The sequence below is a fragment of the Micropterus salmoides genome, unplaced genomic scaffold (genome assembly GCF_014851395.1).
Source record: "Micropterus salmoides isolate LMB-PRFRI ecotype aquatic unplaced genomic scaffold, ASM1485139v1 Ms_hic_scaffold_1, whole genome shotgun sequence".
NCBI lineage: Eukaryota > Metazoa > Chordata > Actinopteri > Centrarchiformes > Centrarchidae > Micropterus > Micropterus salmoides.
The window spans coordinates 41,315,461-41,334,781 of NW_024040040.1; the positions used below are offsets into that span (position 1 = coordinate 41,315,461).

The window sequence follows — 19,321 nt, forward strand, 5'->3', positions numbered from 1 at the left end:
GTATGTGGTAGTTACAGTATGTCTGAAAGCTGGAATGGAGACCACCGCTTGGACCAGGGTAGGAACAGTAACACACTCTAATATGGCACACCACATGTGCTGTATTTTACTCAACTGTGTATAAAGAGTGGGGCACATATCCTGGTTTAAATGCTTCATAGCAAAGAAGGGCAGGGGAAAACATGGCTTACGTTGAGCTTGTGGTGGAAGTTTGAGGTTTCTTAAACTACAGTCGCTTGCACCTCTCCTTCCAACCAGTTCCCGTGTGGCTGCAACTTTTTTTCCATTGCTCCTGTTCAATATTTCAGACTTATTCAATTGCAAAATGTTGATAAATTAACCCTTACCATCTCAAGCCAATCCAGGGCTTTTAAAGGATATTGTTAATGAACAGGGATGCGAGCACCACAATGCCATCGTAGTTTATATGTTGACATTGCCGCTATTAATAAAAATAAAAAAAACACTTGCTGGAAACCAGTAAAATAAAAAATTTTAAAGGTAAATTTGTGTGTTGCACTCGTCCTCCTGGTTCCAAAATGTAGTCACTACACGCCACAGCATCTGTCAGCTCTAGCTAGCGAACACTAAGCCTGGAATATCAAGGAGAAATGGCAGATACTAGCAGTGATAACACTAACCAGGACAACACAAAGTTAGCTCTTGTAACACCCCTCTCACACTACTATCAAAATAAAGCAGATACTAGATATATGCCAGATGTTATACGGTGCAAAAACTGCAGTGTGTGCAGGCAACAGCTGTGCATTAACTTTGCCCTCAGTAAAACACAGTAAAACAGTTAACAAAATGTATGTTTTAAAATTAAAAAAGGAAATATCTGAACATAGAATAATTCCACAAAACTACAAATGTGACTGATTATTTGGTTAAAACGAGAGAGTAGCTTGGGCCATGACGGCGACGTGATTTGGCTCCTCTCTACGGTTGGAACGAGCGAGAGATTGGCAGGATGGACAGAATGGCGCTGACACTTTTGTCCGTTCAGCTGTCCACACAACAGCCTGACTGTAATGAAGCAGGGTTCCACTGGAATTCACACAGTGTCCCCTTACAGCAGATCACAGAGAGTGGGACGAAGACAGGGGAAGGAGGGAGGGAAAGGTTGTGTATATTCGGATGAGTTGTATGTAAACTATTCAACCTCGTGCTGCCTCTCTTTTCCATCTCTTAATCTCCATCATCTCTGCACTCTCTCCCTCGCTCTGATTTTTCTTCCTGTCGCTCCCTTTCTCTCTGTTGTAGTTTTCCCACCTGGCGGTTTGGGGAAGCATGGTGCTCTGGATGGTCTTCTTTGCTGTCTACTCCGCCATCTGGCCCACCATCCCCATCGCCCCTGACATGCTGGGCCAGGCAAGTTTCTCTCTATAAACATGTGTCACTCATTTCAGTAACGGGGTGTAGGGGGTTAAAATAGCCCTTCCCTCTACATCTCTTTTCTGCAACCTCAATCACTTGCCCCTCCCTTGTTCTTGTTTGCAAATGCATGGCGCCTATTAGACTCACCTCTTGGGTGTTCCACGTCGGCACTGCTGGAGCCCCGGGGAAGATTTATGCCCCACCAGCCCCTCTCACCAGGCTTCCTGCACCTGCTGCGTGTCACCCGAGCCCCGTTTTTTTACTGTCCTCTGCGGAGGTGTTGACTCAAGAGGGTGGGCTGCTGCTGCTGGTGGTGATGAGAGTCCAGTGGGGGTGAGGAGGAGAGTGTACATGGGGACCCCTTGGTTGAGAGACTCATTTTAGGGTTTGGCGATCAGGCCGGGTGAGGTAAGGTGCCCCACTGAGTGGGTAAAGAGTCTTGGGAGGGGGAGGAAATAGGGCCGTCTAAACGCCCCTCAGCCCATTAATTCAATTTGTGTCAGAAATCAGGAATGCGGTCAGATATCTCTGCAGCTGCTCAGTCTAACTGGGGAATGGTCAGAGACACTCAACCACCACCCCTCAACCCTCCATCGTCCCCCCTAACTACCATATTACCTCTTATTTCCCCTGCTCCCACTATCTATATTTCCATCTGTCCATGGGGGACGGGATGGAAAAGAGCTGTGTATTTCTGCTCAGAATAACTGTGTGTGTAACTTATGAGAATGAATGTGCTATGTGCGTCTAGCTACGTGTGATTTGTGTGACTGTAAAGTGGTGGAGTCCAACAGTCTGTTTCTATGGATATAGCAAAGCAGAGAAAATCCTTTAGCATGCCATTCTTGAGTGTATAACGACCATGTGATTTAATGTGTGTCCAGTGCTGTTTGTGACAGACAGAAAGACATAGGGTGTGTGAGTCGGATTGTCTGTGACTAGGTTGTGATTCCAGCTGCTGCAGAGGATATTTCCTAATGGTTTTCTGATTAATCTTCCCTGTTGCCTCTCTCTCTCTGTCAACCAGATTGTCTCTATATCTCTAGATCCAAACACAGGAAACACATGATGTGGCTGAACATTTTGGTAGAAGTTGAGGATGTTACTGCGCATAAAGTGTTTGTGACTATTGACTTAAACGCTCACGCCTAGAGACAAAGACTTAGGATTGTGAAACACCACAGGGCTTTTGCAGATAAGCAAAGGAGGGATTTCCAGTAACAGGCGAGGACAAGCAACAGAAGATACACGGACTAATAATGAAATGAAGTTGTGAAAGAGTAAGATTGGAAGGAGCCACGAGAGAAAGAGATGTGTAGGAGTAATAGGCAAGGAGACAGACAAATTGGGAGAGTGGTTAGATGCATGATTAATCCCTGGAGACGCTAAGGATGAGGGCCAAAGGTCAGCGAGGCTGCCTGCAGCTGGACTGCAGAGGCAGGTAGGGGGTCTGTGGTTAGCATTTTTATCTTTTAGCATGATAGAAGCGTTGTATTTCAGCTGTGGGAACACTGTGTTAAATCCAGTTTGTGGTGAAGATATGGGGTGCGAGAAAGCTGTTAAATATGTTTGGCTTGCAACTCTGGCTCAACTCAAATTTAATTTTATGCTGTGAATGGCGTTCAATGTGCTTTGTGTCACATTTCTCTCCACATTTGTTTCCCTGTGCTCATTGCAGAGAAAAATGACTTAATACTCGATTGGAATTAATATATACGAGCGGAATAAATGGAGCCTGTGTGTTGTCATTGCAGGCTGGCAAGGTGATGCAGTGCTGGTACTTCTGGCTGGGCCTGGTCCTGGTACCTACTGCGTGTTTACTCAAAGACTTTGCTTGGACCGCGTAAGTAGAACGCAGTTAATATAAATACTTGGGAAATCCATACAGAGACTATGTAACTTAACCAAAGCGTTTACATAACCCATATTGAGTCTGTGTCAACACTTACGCACGCTTTATATTATGAATCACATGTGTCTGCAAAGTTAAACACTCCTAAAACTATCCGTCATGGGTCTGATGAGCTTATTTCTGCTTTGCAGCACACGTCGTACTGTGAGGAAGTCTCTCCTAGAGGAGGTGCAGGAGTTGGAGGCTCGTGCCGTCGACCCAGGGGCAGCTGTACTTAGGGATGCCAGCGGCCGCAGGTATATACAGTATGCTGCAAAGCATCATGGGGTCTCACCTGCATTTATATTCAGTTTTATTTGTGTCAACAATCAGTTTATCCCATTGAGTTTTTTTTTTTTTAAATAGCATCACTGCATACAATTTTCAAGTATAATCAATTATTATTTACATTATCACTATATGTATAATTGTTGATTCTGTATAAAACTATACACAGGTTATATATAGGTTATACCCTCAGCGGCCACTTAATTAGGTACACCTGTAAGATTTAATACAATCCAATACAACAGCTCAGCCATGCATTCTTGCTATACAAAGATAACAATTTAAGGTTGTAGTTTCCAGTGTTTAACTAGGCTACATTATATTGGGGGGGGGGGTTCCCACCCCCATTTACAAACAAGGGGTAATATTTGAAACATATTTCAATATAGTATAGTCCACTACAACACCACCACTAACCAAGACCAAACTAGCAATAATAAGCTTCATAAAGGAAGAATATGTGGCAGAGCTGTTGCATTAGATTGTATAGCTGTACCTAATAAAGTGGCCATGGAGTGTGGTTCTGTATGTGTGAAAATAAATGGTAACTTCTCTCTCCCTGGTGGCACCACTCGCAGGGCCAAAGCCATGGCTGAGGTCCCGTAGCACCAGAGCTGTCACAGAGGTAGTCTCTGGGTTTGCACTATCCCACTGTGTGAACTGTGACCTCAACTGACCTGTGTGCCCCTGTTTATCTTTTAATCACTCGTTGCCCTTGGTCCTCAGTATCATTTTTATTTCTCTCCTTTGTTCATTTTTTTCCCCCTTTCCTCCATCTCTGGATTGCTTCATAGGTGGATCAATTTGAACTGCTGTACAGACCTGGTGTGTCTTCTGGATTCGTCGTTCTCTAGCTGTTGTTTAGCTGTGTGTGGTGTCACTAGAACTGTGTTAGAACCATTGTTTAGTTTTTGGGGGGGGAAACTTGAAGTTATAGGTTCAGTATGTACTTGAGCATTGACCATTTGCCAGCAGTGGTGGAAAGTAACAAAGTACAGTTGTCACGGATCGGGGTGCTGAGTGCAGACTGAGGTGAGGACCCAAATGCAGACAATGGCGTGGCGAGAGGAGGATGCAGTTCAAAATAAAATTTATTCAAATAACTAAACAGGCTTACGTGGAAGCTCGGAGCAAGGGTCCAAACAAAGGTAATCCAGAAGAAGGCAAATCCAAAACAAAGACAGAGTAATCCAAAATGGGCAAACAAACCAGAAATCCAGGGACCAGAGCACCACGCAGAACACTCAACATAGACGCAAGGACATGACAAAGACTGGAGAGACAAGCAGGCATACATATACACAGGGACTAACGAGCGGGGCGGGAGCAACACAGGTGAGCGGGATCAGGGCTAACGAGGCAGAGACAGAGAGACAAGCAGGCAGGCAGAGAGACAGCAGGGGGGAAACAGAGAGAACACTAGACAAGCAGACATGGGGCAGAGTGAATAACCAAGAAGACAGAAACACACACAAGTTACAAAGAACCAGAACCTAAACGAGAACACAGAACTAGAACACAGAGTACACAGGAGACCAAATCACAATAATACAAACAAGGACCAGGAATGAATACCATAACATGAACTAAGAACATGGAACTAAACTCAGACTCCCAAACAAGACACACAGACAGGATCATGACTAACATTTACTCAAGTGCTGTATTCAAGTATAATTTTAAGGTACTTGTACTTTACTTGACTGATTCCTTTTTATGCTGCTTTATACTTCAACTTCACAACATGTCACATTTATTTGACTGCTTCAGTTACTTTTCAGGCTCAGATTTCAGGCCCCACCTCATTAATGTCAATATGATATAATATATAGAAGAATTTTACCTTTGATGGAGTCCATTCTGCATGATGAGAGCTTTTACATTTGATATAAGTATATATTGGTGAAATTATATTTGTAGGGCTGGGTGTGTCATGTTAACGCATTAATTAACGCTGACAATTATTTTATCGCACGTTAACGCAGTTTTTATTATTTTGAAAGTTCCTTGCTCACTGGCTCTGAATACACATACGGTCAAACCATGGGTCACAGGAGGGGTGGGATGTTGATCAGCCTGCAAATCACCCACCTAAACAAGCAGTGGAGGGAGGCTTCAGCAGAATACGCTGAATGCTTTCTCAGTCGCAGCCCCGAGACTGTGGAATGAATTGCCTCTTCATGTCAGACTGACCCCCAGCCTTCCGGTTTTTAAATCGTGACTTAAAACTAATTTTTACTCCTTGGCTTTTCATCCCGGTTGAGAGCTGTTTTGTTTGGTGTTGTGTTTTTGTCTATTTATTGATTCATGTCGATGTACAGCACTTTGGTCAACTTGGTTGTTTTTAAATGTGCTTTAGAAATAAAGTTGGATTGGATGCAGTATGTTGGAGAAGTAGATAAACAAAAGCAAGCCCGCGGGGTTGCTCTTTGCTCCGGTGATCAGAAAGGGAGACAAACGCTCCGCTGGTAAACGGTAGGCGCTCTATGGATAGTAACCATGGCAACGGTTTGTGTGCGCTGTACAGCTGTAGCCTATTTAACTTAAGTTAAAATTATAGGCTACATAACCTTACCTGATCGGCCTTTATCTAGTTTTGCGGGGATGCGCTGCCATTCAAATTCCCTCCTGTTTGATATCTTATTTAGTTAATCAGTAATAGATTCTGGAAACTCACAAACAGTGAGGATCAGTCTCTCTTCCAATGATTTGTGCTGCATGTCGTGTACAAAAAAATTCAATTATACAATTACAATACAGTTCAACTTCGGCAGCGGCAGGCACGTGCGTGAGGCGACCATTTCACCTCCTCACTCAAATAGGGACACTTGCTACTGAACATAGACTGTTTATGCTGCTCCCTGATCAAAGAAAATATTTCTGCTGATACCTGTTCAGAAAAAAAACAAGGAAACCGATTCATATAGCCCATGTTTACCTGTTTCTCAGAAGGTGACTGGCAGTGGCAAATAGCTTTGGTTTTATATTTGATTTGATTACATTAATGTTTAAGTTGAGATTTACAAGAAATATTTTATTGCTACTGTGTAAAGGGAATCTTGCTGGTAAAAAGCACCTTATTTGTTTAAAGTGTTTGCAAACCATATGTTATTGCACTTTTGCGTTTATAGCAATACATTTAAATTAAAAGTGCGCAATACACTACTTTAGAATTCATTCAGTTTGTTCATAACAGAAAATCATGCGATTATTCGCTATTAAAAAACTGTAATCGTTGCCCAGCACTAGATATTTTATGATAATAGATCTTACTTTTGCTTGTAAGATTTGCTTATGCAAATGTTTGAATGCAGGGCTTACAGGGTGTTTTTTTCCACTAATGTTTGCTAGTTAGGATTACAAAGAGAGTATAATATTCTGCTCTTTTGACTCACTCTAATAAAGAGTCAGATGTGAGTGAGTCACCAAGACAAGCTGCTTTCTCAGAGCAGTTTGGTTTTTGAAAAGAGCTGGAGAACTCTGAGGTATGTTTTCAGGAAGGGTGGGTAACCACATTGCTGCTCCTGACCCCCACCCAGGGCCTCGTCCTGGACTGACCCTGCTTTAAACTCAGGAAAGCAGGACGGGATCCTGGGGCCCTCTCCATTTAGAATAAGAGAAGTGAAAATGGAAAAGAGCACATCTGTGTTTGTAGTTCCTGGAGAGGTCCTTGGGTAGGCATGGGAAAGGTAGAGTACAGGAGTGTCTCGAGGGAAGAGTTCAAACGAAGCAAAACCTTGGGACTTTTTGAATCAGAATGAAGCCAGAAAGAAACGTTACAGAAGGAGAAAAGGACAACTTGAGTCATACTGATGCACAAGCCTTTCATTTATTTGCCCAGCCACCCTTTACACTTTTATCATTCCCTCAGCACTGTCATCTATCTAACAGACATCATTTCTTTTGGCCACAGACTTCTTGAGCTTCAGGGCACCTCCCTTTTTTATTTTTTATATTTTTGACAAACACTCCAGTGAAGGTTCCCAACAGTCACATACAGTATTAAGAATTTTCTAACCGCCTGATCCAAATTTTCACCTTGGGAAGGCTGGCTCTCGTCCATAACTACTCCGTTGATCATCATAAGTTCCAGGGAAACCCCTCTTGTGTGAATTTAATGCCCCATTGGAAGATAAATGTTCTTTCAAAAAACATTGGCAAAAAGTGACTTTATGATGCAATCAGTGACACTAGTTTCCTTGCATTTACATCCACCGCCTGTACCTAATGACATTAATGGCTGTATTGATGGTGATAGAAGCATCAGAGTAAATAAGTGTGTTTGTGTGTGTGCGTGCATGTGTGTGCAATATCTGGAAAGGGCTCAGTTATTTTTGGTCACGGGAGGAGAGGAGCCGTGACGGCGTGTGGTCTCAGAACAGAGGATTCAGTCTTCTTCTTGGTAAGGGGTGGGGGGGGGAGGAATAGTTTACTATGGATGTCCTGTTACCCTGCAGCCAGTTTATGACTTACTGTTCGGTTAAATTGGATGTCAGACGCAGTCAGCATCAAATCCACCTCCTACCAACTTCCTGTTAGCTCACTGATCTGTGTTTCTCGGTTGATCCGTGACGGACAAATTCACTTTTGGCTTTTGCACTTTTGCTCAAGGACAGCTGAAGGTTGAAGGACTGTCTTTTATTATTCTGCTGCCTTAAATCAGTGGGTAGTTAAGACATTAGATTTTGACATGTCTCATAAAGCAGTTAAACCTGCCACTTCTCATGGCTGACAGCAAATAAAGTGACAAAAGCACTGAGAAATATGTAGTAAGTAGTAATAGTGCTGTGTAGTAGTGTAAGTAGTGGAGATTCTCTCTTTAATAACCAATAATCGAGTGGTTATGTGCTGTCACTGTGGAGTGACTGATTTATCTTTTCTCTCTGCAGTCTAAACGAACGGGCCCATCTGCTGACAAGAGTCTTTAGGAAAACACCTTCAAGCGTAGGACGCTCAAACTCGGTGCAGCAGACTGTGTCACGTGAGTGTCCTTTCCAAACACACTCCCTGCTTCGATACAGGCCTTGAAACTGAACTGAAAATATAAGCAGTAGTTAATTAGTAATATTAAAACTAAGGATGGAGACGAAAGAAAAGAAGAAATGTGTTTGTTTGCTTATGTACTTGGGTGTCATTTCAAAATCTGGCAAACTGTGCAGAGAATAAATGGAGAGAAAAAACAGTGCTGTTCCATGTTCCTATCTTATGGAGGCCAGAAACAACACATTGATTCCCAGTATTAACACATTCGCTGAGTGACCATAAAAAACGAAACCTCTGTATAAACTAAGGCAATCCAATATTACAGGCCTGTAATAAATAACACCTTTTGTGAAACTGGATTAAATTTTCTGGTCATTTTGGAGGCAGATATAAAAGCACAGCCTCAATATTGAATTGACTTTGCACTCAAACAACTGAAGTGTTCTTGTACTGCACTGCAGTACATCATACAGGTGTTTAAATGTTCCTCCTCTCTCTCTGCAGATGGCTATGCCTTCTCTCAGGAGGAGCACGGCGTGGTGTCCCAATCCCAGGTAGTGCGCTCCTACGACACCACCCGCCAACGCCCCAGCCTCTAGCCCCCACTCCTGACCAAGGCTTTCGGCTCATCGTAGCAGTGGTTGTCAAGGCGACAGCGGAGACAGACCAATGTGACACCCTCGCGCCGGGTGACCCCCTTGCTGTGGCCTTACCGGAACTATGACCTGACCCCTCGCCGGGGATGGGGGTCACGCTCAGGCGTGGAGGCCGTCGCTGGCGCCTGGTGGACTGGTTTGAGAGAAGGGACCAGGCCGACATTATGGAATAAACATTCTTCAAACTCACACGAACTGCACACGCATGAGCAATCATATCCACGCACAGACATGACAAGTCAAACTCAGATACTGCTGCTCATATCCGTATACCCCACAGATTGGGTTCGCTTCATGCCGCTGTGTGTTTATGTGTGAGTGTGTGTGTGTGTGTGTGTGTGTGTGTGCGAGCACAGCACATTCCAGCGTGTCTATATCTGCCTGTGCATGTATCTACTCTGCACGCATTGGCGCTCCTGTGTTTGCGTGCATGTGTGTGTGTGTCGGCCCGCGTGTGTTTGCTTCCACGGTTCCCTCCCATCTCTCTCGTGAGGTGGGTTTAGCTAATCTGTCATCACGCGCCGGCAGGGGGGGAGGGGACGTCAAAATAAACACACGCACGCACACATGCGCTGATGGGGGAAAGAAAACAAAAGGGTAAGACCAAGGACCGCTGGAGCCAGGCAACCCCAGCTACAGGCCCCCTCCCCTTTGTCCCATCGCAGCACCAAGCCTCACTGCCAAACACCACAGAGACGCCACTGAGGCAGAACGCTCACGCCAAACTGGACCACCACCCCGCTGCAACCCCTCCTTCGCCACTGGGACCTCCTCTTGCTTATCCCTCCCTTCATTTCTTCCTTCCTATCTCTCCATCTCCTAGCCACTCTGCAGCCGCCTCCTCCCCTCCCCCCCCCTCCCCTTGTCCTGGCTAGTTTTGTTTCCTTTGTTTCTTACCACTCCGGTGATTCCTGTTGCTGCCTGTGTAGCATCGTCAGCTGACATGGAAGCAGCAAGCCTGGCATTAGAGCGTCCTCCTTCAGTTCTGTTGGGTTTCCGCTCTTCATTGGACTGTTCCTTTTGTTTTTTATTATTATTAAAGTGGACATTAATGTGTATGCGTTTCTATTTTTCTTTTCATTAATGCCTGTTTTTGTACTCATTTGGAGAAATGTCTTAGAGGGAATATTTTACTTGAACTAGTGCTAATAGGCATCCAAACAGAATTGAGATCTGATTGAGACACTCGCCTGGATCATGTGTTTTTCTGGCTCTGGGATTTGTCTGAATGTAGGGTCCATTGTCTGTTTGCTCTGTGTTGAGGACACTCTAGTTCAGGAATGCAAGAAGGGTGGGAGATTCAGAGTCCTAATCATTAAATCTAATCAATCCATGGCCTGAATAAATGTCTCCGAGTCTTGATTGTAAGCTAGCCACTCATGCAGTCAAGTGGGTGGCTACAAGGTAGTGGGCGGAGTTTGATGGACATTTTGTGCTTTAAATGGATCATAATGGCATGATTTGTACACGATATGATATATTACCAGAATCAAACCTCTCCCACGCTCCCTCTTTTAAGCTCAGGAGAGTCAATGTAGACAGACCATTAGCCGATCAATGCGCCCCCCCAGTCCCACCACACTGGAGTCCGACTGGAGATCCCTTTCCCACCCACCTTCCTGGATGCAGCCCAGCCTAAACCAACTACAGCTGCACCAGTATGGAGAATCCATCGGGCCGCGGCCGAGCAGGAGCCAGAGAGCCATTTATGTTTTTCAACTCCTCCCCAGTGACTCCCCAACGGCTTGCTCCGCTTTCCACATTACTGCAGCTGAGTTTCTGGAGGAGCCTGCCAAAACTACACCTCCACATCGTCAGAGCTTTAAACTGTCCTTTGCTGTGGTTTATTGTTCCTCCTCTCTGAGAGTTGGGTGACGTGACAGGTATTCTGTCCTCTGTGGGTGGTAGAGCTGTCTGTGAATGTGTGTAATTAGTGTTTCTAATAGCTTAAGTATGAGAGTGTTTGTGTTTCAAGGAGATTAAGAATTTGAGACAGTTCTGTGTGGAAAATCCATTCACCCCATGTTTTTGTCAACCAAGTCTCCTAGTGTGTGTGTATATAAATATAACTCATCCAGAGGGGCAATGGCAACAAAGAAAATCTATTAAAGCACAAAGCACTGCTTGTTATGTTCATGACAGTAGAAGGTGATAATATACTATTTATTTATTTTTTTTAGAATTCACATGAAAAATGTCACCCCTGCATCAAATTGGACCAATTTTCATACATCATATTACAGATACTCTTATTTTGTCACACACAAGCTGCCTACTGTATCTTACAGACATTGTGCTCGGAGTACAGATGAGGTACACAAACATCACAGGCCGCACGCTCAGTGGAGCAGCACATTCCTCAAGCTGCATGTTACTGAGTTACCAGTGACCCAGCAGCACAACAGGACATGGAGCGGCTGGAAGAAACGCAACTTTGACTCATTTTTTTTTTCTTTCAGATTAACAACCAATAACCGCCATTTCTGTGCCTTTCTTAAGTGGAAAATAATGACTCAAAACTGCCCTGGAGCTGCATGTGCCCTCTGCTAACGCACTGAACTGTGGGAGTGTTCAAAACACACACACATGCACACACACACCTCTCACAGGAGAGACATGAAGGGGGCATTTGGCAGAGTTTTCGCTGTATAATTGACTCCGTGATCTACAGAGAGCTACTTTTCATTCTCTTGTGTCACACACTCACACTTGTCAGGTACATTAACTACCAGCCTTGTGTGAATATTTTATTTATTTATTTTAGTCTGTGTGTTTCCACTCAGGGCAGTTGTGGGTATTCTTTGGGGGGGGTTTTGTGTGTGTTTTTTCTTTTTGGGTGGCGGGGGGGGGGGGGTGTATAGTAGGGTGGAGCGTCACAGTCTATGTCCTGTGTTCACTTCATTAGAGTTTAAATGGTCTGCAGGGAGATTGCGACTGTCTTTCACATCACGCCACCTGCATTTCCCATTCAACACAGTTCACTCACAGTTACTCATACGTCCACATCCTTCCGCACTTCACACTAACTCACACACATACATTACATCTTTTCACATACTTTCTTTCCCCAACACAAACAATCATATACTGTATTGTATAAACCACTCACAACCATTCACAAGTGCAGATGTGCACATGGCATAAACACAGCATGTGGTCATGTTTTTTTTTTTTCTTGATCCACTTTTCATACAGTTCACTGCTATAAATCATCCAGTCATCACTCATTCCAGTACATTTAAGCCAACAAATCTTTTTTTTCGCTCTCACATACACATACATGCAAACACAAACACATGCACAGTGAGCTGCAGTGAGCTGTGCATTATCACCCATCTGGGCTGTATAACCCTCCAATATACAGTTTTGTCTTTGCATCAAGACAGAAAATTGTTATTGCATCCATCTTACCCCACCATAGGCTGAGCTTAGCTCATTCCAACTTGCCAGATCATATGACACACTAAAGAGACACACACCACACACAATAGCAGGGCAGGCCCTGCTGCCTCAACGGCTTTATGAGTCCTTCATGTGAGTCTGACTGCCTGCCTTTCTTTTTCCACAGCGTCCCCCAACGGGTCTCTGGCGCAGCCCTCACAGGTTAAACTTCACAACAAAGTGGCAGAGTGGTCTGCAGGTTGGCCCCTCATCACACAGTCACTGGAGGGTATTTCTGGTCACTGGTGACACTGGACCCGCCGATGGGAGGAGGGCAGGGGGACTGGAGGGGTCTGTATCCTCCTTGAGTGGGGTCCAGGAAGGCCGGTGTAGGGTGGGCGTAGCCGATGTACTGCGGGTGCAGAAACTGTCCCTGGTGAGGCATGATTTGCGTGGCCTGCTGGCAGTTGAGCACAGAGAAGTTAGTGGGCATGTTGACGAAGACGCTGGCATCAGGGGGCAGGCAACAGGAGGCCTGAGCCCGCATGAGAGGAGGGGGAGCAGGACGGGGTGCGGCGGGCGGGGCGGAGGAGCTGGATGAGGTGGCCGTGCTGGACTGGCGGGATGATGAACCTCTGGAGGTCCCAGCGCTGGACATCATAGGGATGGTTTCCAAGAGGCGACCACCGCCTGCACCGCCTCCTGTCGTACCTTCTGATGACAGTTCCTGTTTGGGCCGGAGGCAGCGGCAGCAGCACACAGCAACCACAGAGCCCACCAGAATGAAAGCGACAAACACTGACCCCACGATCAGGAACGGCACATAGATGGGCACTGCAGAGAGAAGGAAAAAAGACACATTCACATTAAAAAAAACTGCTGTCAGACCTGCTTTTGTGGCAAAACGTGATCTTCAAAGTTGAACATTAATCTTCAAAAGGCAATGTCGCCTCACAACCTCTCATGTCTTGCTTCTCTGCACATGCAAAGCTCCCACATGTGAGTGGAGATTGGGTACGACTGAGCAGAGAGGAGTGTTTGGACTTGAGTAGAAAAATGAGAGGTACACTTGGGTCCCCAGGGAGTCCAAGGCTCTCATTAGCAGTTATTAAGTTTGTTTTGATCTGTTTTAATCCTCAGCACCCTGCTGTGTCCTCAGCCTCCTCGACCCTGCAGACCTGTGTGCTTTTGCATGGGTGACATTCTTAAGGCCGGCTGCCAGCAGATATTTGTGACCCTTCTTTTTTTTTCTTCAGCTATTTATGGCCAACCCTTTGAAAATAAGTTACTTGAGTTGAACTACAGTACTTGGCTTCTGCATTCAGAAGGGTATTAGAGTTGACTGATTTAATGCAGCTGAATGGGAGGTTATTCAGCCCTTCAAATCAAAGGAGTAAGCCAATTCCTCTTCACTGACCTTTTCGTTCTTTTTGTTCAAAACAGCAAATCAGACTCGTAAGAAAGTGCTTGTGTAACTCTCACAGCCCCACCAATCAGAGTGTCATTTGCCTGCGTCAAATAGCAGAGGCATTATTAAACAGGTCAAAATCTTGACATTTTTACATGTGTGTTCCAGTCTGTGCATTTGCAACGTGAGCAAGAGAAGCTCCGGCAACAACTTTCCTTAAAAAAAACAAAAACAAAAAGAAAGCTTGTGTTCTAACTGCACCTTTCGGCCATATAACGAGATCACAGAGGGAATGTTTTTTGGCAGAAAACAGGGTGACAGGCGAGATGAAGTCACTTCTGAGGTGTTTTCCTCCCATGCTCACTCACACAAACACCTTACAAACACAATATCGACCGTGTTACATTATAAGTGATTACTTGTGTTTTATTATTCCCACAGGGTGTAGTTATTTTCCGCTTTGAATGTGCCCATGTGTTAGGAGGGTGTAACCTTATGCCAAAGAGAGAGAGGTGGGAACTGGCTCCAATTTCCTTTTGTCTCTTTGAAATACATCCATACAGCCTTGAGAAACTTTTCAAAATGCGCATCAAAAAGTAGCACGGTATTAAAAGGATTACTGCATGAAACCTATTAAGAGCTGATAAGTCCAGGTGACAAAAGACACAGGCCAGCGACAGAAGAGGCCGAGACACGGTGACATGAAACAAACTAGGACCTTGACCCATTTCCCTTTGGCAAGAAGCGGTGTCAACTTCAGAGGTTAGTGTACCTTACTTTCCAGTAAACAGGTTTTAACATGAACTCTGTATAAGTGACAAGCACAGAAATGTCCCAAGGAGCATTTGACTGCTCTCTTTTTCTGCACTTATATGGCCTCCACCTCTACATCTCTGCTTCCACTCAACTTTCTCTGCACGGCTGATGAGGATTAGTAATTGCAAAAAATGTTTGTCTTGTGTTACTTACTTATATACTTTGTCTGCAGAGGTGCTTTCCAAAACACCAGACTGTAAATCAGTGATGGAGGGAGGAAAAAGCACCACTTCAGGTTCAGCAAATACAGTAGTGGAAGAAGCAGGCTACTCAGATCTTTTACAAATACCAACACAGCAATCTAAAAATACTCTATTACAAGTAAAAGTCCTACTAAGTATCATCCGTAAAATGTACGTAAAGTACCAAAAGTAAAATAATTTATTATACAGGAAAAAAACCTGGTGACTGACAAATAAGTATATATCACATTATTAGATCCTAACTAATGCATCAATGATACAATATTTTCCATGTTCACCACCTTAGTTGGGTTTGTTAGCATGCTAACATTTGCTAATTAGCACCAAGCACAAAGTATAAAGTTTTGCAGGTATATGGGCAAAAAACAAAATATTGGAAAAAATCTACCTTTGCCATTATGATGATATTAAATGAAAAGTTCACTTAAGTTATTACATTACACATAAATGTAAGTAGGCCGACTAAATTTCATGACAATCATTTCAAAATTGTCAAGATATTCCACTCAAAACCACAAATTAGACCTGCTGGTGGTGCTAAAGAGTCCTTATGATTGCTCCTCTGGGGATCATGAATGTCTGTCCAAAAGTACATGGAAATACACATTATGGTTGTTGAGATAATTCAATCTGAACCAAAATGGTTCAGCCAACCAACGTTGCCATACATAGAGCCATGCCAATAGCATACAGTCTAAAATTAAAATTTGTCTCATTTGTATAGGCTACTTTGTTTTTTGTTGGAATATGTCTTTGTGCCTTCAAAAGTTATTTAAACTGAATCATCTCTATTTGGAGACCTTTCTTTGGGGAACTTCTAATAACACATCTGAAACAAAATGGGTCACAAGCCAAAAAGGTTGTGCACCACCGGTTTTATATTTAACAATGTTTTGCACTTCATAAGCTTATATGATTTTAAATATAAAATCTTAATGTGTAACTAATAACTGTATAATAAATAAATGTACAGTAAAAGTACAATATTTCCCTCTGAATCTACTCTAAAGAAGCATAAAATGGAAAGTATACTACCTCAAAATTGTACCTAATTAAAGCAGGAGTAAATGTACTTTTCCATCACTGAAACAAATCTGGGAAACAGTTCTCACTTTCAAAAAAGGACTTTATTTCTTGATCTCTTACTATGTGTGATTTCCTAACGGTGGGCACATGCTGGTTGAACCCCTCCTATTGTTCCCTGTCACTCTTCCACACCTGTTGCTGCAGTTGAGCTGCAGCAGTAACAGCAGCCCCTTCTCTTAAGCCCTTGTTTTGGGCAAAGTCTTTGTGGCTGCGCTGGCTGGACTCTCCCTCGTCTCCCTCGGCTATCCCACGGGCATTCTCCTGTTCCTAAATACCATATGGTCCTTCATGTTGAGCACATTAATAATTTCCTGCCTGTTATCCATTGACATTACAGTGTGTGTATCTTTCCTGGATGATTAATAGGCTGCAAGCGTATGAAAAATGACTGAAATGCACAAAAGGAACTAGACTTGTTTGAAAAAACTATTTTCTTCCTGAAGAAAAAGCTGCTTTTCTTTAAGTTAGCTTGGATAGAGGCCACTGAATGAAATGTATATTCCTCTTCCTGCAGTGATAAGGCATGGTAGTCTTAGCAAATGACAGATTATAGCTGGAGTTCCCAAAGAGGGCATAATATCCTCCAGGGAAACATAAAGTAAGCCATGTTGCCTTTTTCTCTCATGTTTGCTTTATTTTTGTGGAGTGCTATCTACATTTTTATCTTCTATTTGAGGGGCAGCTTCAAGGGGCTTTATAGTAGATTCATTTATGGGAATGTAAGCAATAATGAATGGGGAGCCAGGGATGAGGAAGAATAATCCCCACTATAAATTAGAAAATGTGTTATATTTTGCCTTTAGTTTTGGTTATGTTTCTATATGAGTGTCTTGTTTGAAGTGTGAATCTCTTGAAAACTCCAATACACCAGATAGACTGCAGTTGGGGGGTTGCAGGAGGAGTTTCGTGATAGGAGAGGGACTCCACGAGCCTGGTAGGAAATGATACATATCGCGATTTTTCTTTATGAGCAGAGCTGTCAGCGCCTTTGGTGTGCCACTGTCCAAGATCCGGTCAAGTCCAAACTTGATCCCCGTGGGGACAGCGTGATCTGAGCCCGGCCCCCTCTTGCACTGTTACAGGCCCAGAACAAACACAGCTATTTATAAAGTGCAGCACGGCACAGTTTGCCATTTGGGAGTGCAGTTAACAGTTTTTTGGAGGAGACTGCTGCTGTCTCCTGTGCAGCTGTCGTTGCCAAACCGGGACAGGCAGCAGATATACCTCTTTACAGGGAGGTACTGTGGGACCGTTGGGTTTATGAGGGGAAACCGAACCTTGTAATAGGTCTGCAATTTACAATATCAAGTTTAAGACATCCTGTGCGTGCGCCTCGGGCATGGCGGAAACACACTTAAAATTTCTATTTAGCCTATTTATAAACTTTCAATTAGGCTAAACCTTAAAAACAAAGATTTAGCCGAGACAATAGGCTACTACACTGACAACCACGCTGAAGCAGTCTTTCTCTGACATAAATCATTCTTGAGTGTTTATCATTTATCCTGCAGCGCCTTTTGTTGTTTTAATTGACTACTTATAATGATGACTGATAATGGTTATCAACATAACCTACATTAGCCTATATCTGAGGTAGAAGTTGTTGAAACAGTAGAAGTTATAGGTGTATACCTGCACCGGAGTCCTTGTTCTCCTTGTTCTCTGTCCCGGGCTCCTGAGCCTGACGGTCGTTATCGCAGCTCCCCTGATCCAGCCGTGCGTCCGTGCTGGAGCAGCAGTAGCGCAGCTCGCATTTCCCGCAGCAGATGATCGAGTCCTCCCCGTCAATCTTCTCCGGGCACTGGAACCCTTCTTTCCAAGCGCCCTGGGAGTCGTGCCAGCCGTGGCAATATTCCCCACTTGCTTTCACGTCGATAATGACCAGGAGTAGAGTCACAATCACGGTAACATACAACGATAAACCTCCTCCCCACATCCTCGACCAGGTGGCCCGCGGCCGAACGCCGGCGCACTAAAAGAGAGAGAGAGGCTTTTACCCCCCGCGTCTACCTAACCTGGTGAGGGCAGTGATGCGGTGGATCGATGTGGTACAGGGAGCTGAGGGGGTAAAATGAGGGAGCAACAAACCACCCAGAAGCTGTCATTTGTTTGAGGAATCCCGTGCGTAATTCAGATCCAAAGTGACTCCGCAGTGTAGGTTATCATCCAAGAGTTGTAGAAAACCAAACCGAGTTTTACAATGGGAGAAAAAGTGTCACACCTATAGCCGTAAGCTTTACTGATAGGCGACTCCAGATGTAAACAATCAGAGGTCTTGGTAAATCCAGTTGGAAAGACTAAATGATTTCCTCTGGCACCGCAGCGAGGCTGTTGATGTCTCCTTCTGACTCTTCAAATTACTTTCCACAGGGATGCAGAGGAACCAACACTTGAAGCCTGACCCATGCTGCAGTCACCCCCGAGACCCCTCATCGCCAGACCCGTGCGCAAAAATAACTTTTCAAACTTTTGTGGCTTGGTCCGCATTGTTGGGCATCAACAGTCAGCCAGTCTGGGTCCGTCTAGCCGGATTGAACTAAAGCGCGCAGAGTCTATCCTACTCTGCGTCAGAGTGAGAGGGGCGTGAACAAGTCAGATGCGAATACACTTCCCCTTTAATAATGATGATTCTTCGGAATTTACCGGTTTCAAAGAGTAAGCCTAAAATACAACTTCCTGTTCAAACATTTAAATTAAATCCTAACGCAGAATAAAATGTGAGTGCTTTTTTGGAAATCGAAATTAGAAAAATAATTCAAATAGATGAATATAGCCTAGAATATGTAAAAATCCAGCATTCCCTTAAGTATTTAGTCTACAGCTTGGGGAATGCTCACCTGTATCTTTAGTCCTTTCAGATCTGCTTCAGAAACATTTTGATTGGCTATAGCCTACTAGCCTACTAGCCTACTAGCTATCAAATATGAATGTATGTGCTGTCAATCGTTTTCATATGTCACTGCCAGCGCAGCCCTCGTCATGCTAAACTTTTACCTCAACCACTTAGCCTACTCAACCATGCTCTTATTCTGAAAGCAAACCACTTCATTACCGCACAAGTGTTGTTGCTGACTTGATTCAGATTCTCTCATCATTCCACAGAAGAGACTTTCTTGGAGCAATATCCTCCCAGAAGTTCAGTTAACGTTTCCTGGCAGAGCTTTGTGCTGAATGACTCGTGGAGAAAAGCGGTTGAGAGTTTTGGCAGTTTGGTAAAAAAAAATAAAAA

At 44.0% G+C, this 19,321-nt stretch overlaps 2 protein-coding genes across 7 annotated transcripts in view; one reads left to right on the forward strand and one right to left on the reverse strand.

The window, feature by feature from the left end:
- Nucleotides 1-10,540, forward strand: part of atp8a2 (ATPase phospholipid transporting 8A2) — a 50,121-nt gene extending 39,581 nt beyond the window's left edge. For all 6 annotated transcript variants that reach the window (XM_038728133.1, XM_038728139.1, XM_038728154.1 and 3 more), the window contains 6 exons: nt 2-58; nt 1,267-1,374; nt 3,135-3,223; nt 3,424-3,528; nt 8,449-8,540; nt 9,047-10,540. In XM_038728133.1, the coding sequence (XP_038584061.1) occupies nt 2-58; nt 1,267-1,374; nt 3,135-3,223; nt 3,424-3,528; nt 8,449-8,540; nt 9,047-9,141 (546 nt within the window). In that variant the 3' untranslated portion in view covers nt 9,142-10,540. The remainder of the gene's footprint in view (nt 1; nt 59-1,266; nt 1,375-3,134; nt 3,224-3,423; nt 3,529-8,448; nt 8,541-9,046) is intronic.
- An 807-nt stretch (nt 10,541-11,347) lies between these two features.
- On the reverse strand, nt 11,348-18,671 carry LOC119909913 (protein shisa-2). The gene is made up of 2 exons (XM_038728180.1): nt 17,725-18,671; nt 11,348-13,413 (listed from the first exon to the last, which is right to left on the reverse strand). The coding sequence occupies exons 1-2, from the start codon at nt 18,026-18,028 to the stop codon at nt 12,851-12,853; spliced, it is 867 nt and encodes a 288-aa protein (XP_038584108.1). The 5' UTR covers nt 18,029-18,671; the 3' UTR covers nt 11,348-12,850.
- Nucleotides 18,672-19,321: the final 650 nt, after the last annotated feature.

Coding starts and splice junctions, on each gene's coding strand:
- LOC119909913 (XM_038728180.1), bottom strand. CDS start 18,028: ATGTGGGGAGGAGGTTTATCGTTGTATGTTACCGTGATTGTGACTCTA. Junction 13,414..17,724: donor GAACAAGGACTCCGGTGCAG/GTATACACCTAT, acceptor TTCTCTCTGCAG/TGCCCATCTATGTGCCGTTC.